General features: G+C 42.2%; 1 protein-coding gene across 1 annotated transcript in view; it reads left to right on the top strand.

Moving 5' to 3' along the window:
* The window catches only part of LOC118477953 (sulfotransferase 6B1-like), a 5,655-nt gene extending 5,353 nt beyond the window's left edge, over window positions 1-302 (top strand). The window contains exon 3 of the mRNA XM_035970723.1: window positions 184-302. Within this exon, the coding sequence (XP_035826616.1) occupies window positions 184-302 (119 nt within the window). The remainder of the gene's footprint in view (window positions 1-183) is intronic.
* The last annotated feature ends 1,871 nt before the right edge of the window (window positions 303-2,173 follow it).

Here is a 2,173-nt window from a genome sequence, read left to right as displayed (position 1 = left end):
TTTCTCTCTCTCTCTCTCTCTCTCTCTCTCTCTCCTTATATTATCTTTTAAAAAATGATTTTATGAACCTATCAGGCCGTGTTGGTGTAACAAGGCAGGATCAGAGCAACCCCCTACTAAAACATGTTCAACCTGGTTGTCTTTATAATGATACCCATTGGTTTCCACTTGTGTGTGACACAGGTCAGGTCGGAGACTGGAAGAACTGGTTGACCGAAGCTCAGGACGAGGCCCTTGATGACGTCGCCAAGGAAACGATGCCAGGCCTGTCCATCTACAAGCCACGATTTACTTTACCTTGATGAACTGTTCAGTAAACCCGATGACGACATCTATCTGTACTTGGTCGCTTTTGAGGACAAGCGAGCTGACCCAGATCTTGACCGACACCAAAAGTGGACTTTGCCCTACCTATAGAGGAAAAGTTTGGTTTCATTGGTGTGTATATTTGTCTGGTTATAGAGAAAACTCTCCTTGTGTTTTATAGAAACTGAACTAGGGGCAAAATTTGAAAAACTTCACCTTCGAGTTTCTCAAAAACAACTTTTTTTGGGATAGCCCCTTTGTGCTTAAAAGCGACCATTTATTTTTGCACGTAGGATAACATGTCATTTTTTCCAGGAGTGACGTAGCTTATGATGGACAAAGGGTAGGGGCAAAAATTTTACCCGGTCCTGAATAGGAAACGATAGAAATCTTCGTGTAATCCGGTGACGACACACGTGCAGTTTCTGTAACACTTGAATATAATACAAAGGCTTTGAACATCTAGTTCTCACCGGAAAAAAAACTGTAGGCAAACGATGCAGGGATGGATCCAAAGCAACCTACTTGAAAAGCCTAAACATAGGATGGGAGACCGGGAAATGTCGGGATAATAAAAGAAACATGCGATCTTACCTGAATAAATGTAGCTTGTTTCTGATTTGATCGAGTAAGTTATCAGGTGGTAAGTGAGAAGTGAAGATGAGAAGGCATGTGTTTCGTGTCGCTGGTCACACTATAGTTCACCATAGCCACATTCGCAATTTTGTCATTTTAAAGAATGGAATCATTTTGACATTGTCTCAAAGGAACGGGGAAGGGTGGATATCGCCTACTCAGCGTCTGATAAATCACTCGACAAAATCAGAAACAAGCCCCATTTACCCAGAACCTTTCGGGTATTTTGGTCCACATGGCATGAGCCCATGATAATGTCGATAGCGTCTTTTGAAAAGCCTTTGTCAGCGAATTATGCCCTGACGCCCTGCAGATGACCAGTATTGTTGTTTTGGTTAGTAGGTTTTTTCTTTGTGTGTGTGTGTGGGGGGGGGGGGGTGAGAGGATGTATTGTCTCTTGAGGACTCGGCAAGGTGAGAAATAGTTGAGGACAGCAGTACTGTGTGTGAGCATTTTTATGAGAAGTCGATAGAACGGTTGGGTTGGCCAAAGTGGAGCCACGATGACACCTACCTGTGGCTGCACCCTTCTTTATCTTCTGAAGGACCCTGGGTCAGTAGGGAACAATGGGGGAAAGGGGAAAAAATTATGTTCTCCACAGTACAAGGTAAAAGAATCCATCGTAAAAGCTCCAGGTCAGGTCTGCAAGAAGTATAATGTTCAAATTGATGATTAAGTCTTGTCACAAAAAGGTCAGTTTTAGGAGCAACTTTTATAATCGACAGTGGTGCTAAAGGCAATTTTCTGTCTATTCTCCGCTCAATGTCAACACTGACATGTCTGGTTTCATAATCAGCCTCCACATTTCCGGAGCATGCAATTCTGAATACACTAATCCTTTCATTTCTTTTAAGGCGCCATTCTCACACTGCTTTAGTCAATTTATTCAACTTACCAGATGTACAAGAACCCATTTTATTCAGACATCCCATGGTAACGGCTGAGTGTTCTCAGAGGGTCTGCAGGGGTAATAATAGTTGTAAAGCGCATAGAGCAAGCTCTTGTGCATGGATATGCGCTATATAAATGCAATTATTATTATTATTATTAACGGCTTGGACCATATTTCTACAATCTATAGCAAATAGCTTAATTCCCTAAAAAGGAGATATCATTTCCAGTTCGTTTTTGTGATTCTGACTGCGACTAAAGGTCCCCTGTCCTTTCTTCATTACAGACCGCCTTCTCCATGACCTTAGGGTTGCATCTGTTTTTGTCGCCAGTTAACAAA

Source organism: Aplysia californica, unplaced genomic scaffold (genome assembly GCF_000002075.1).
Source record: "Aplysia californica isolate F4 #8 unplaced genomic scaffold, AplCal3.0 scaffold00314, whole genome shotgun sequence".
NCBI lineage: Eukaryota > Metazoa > Mollusca > Gastropoda > Aplysiida > Aplysiidae > Aplysia > Aplysia californica.
This window is presented reverse-complemented; position numbering and strand designations above follow the sequence as displayed.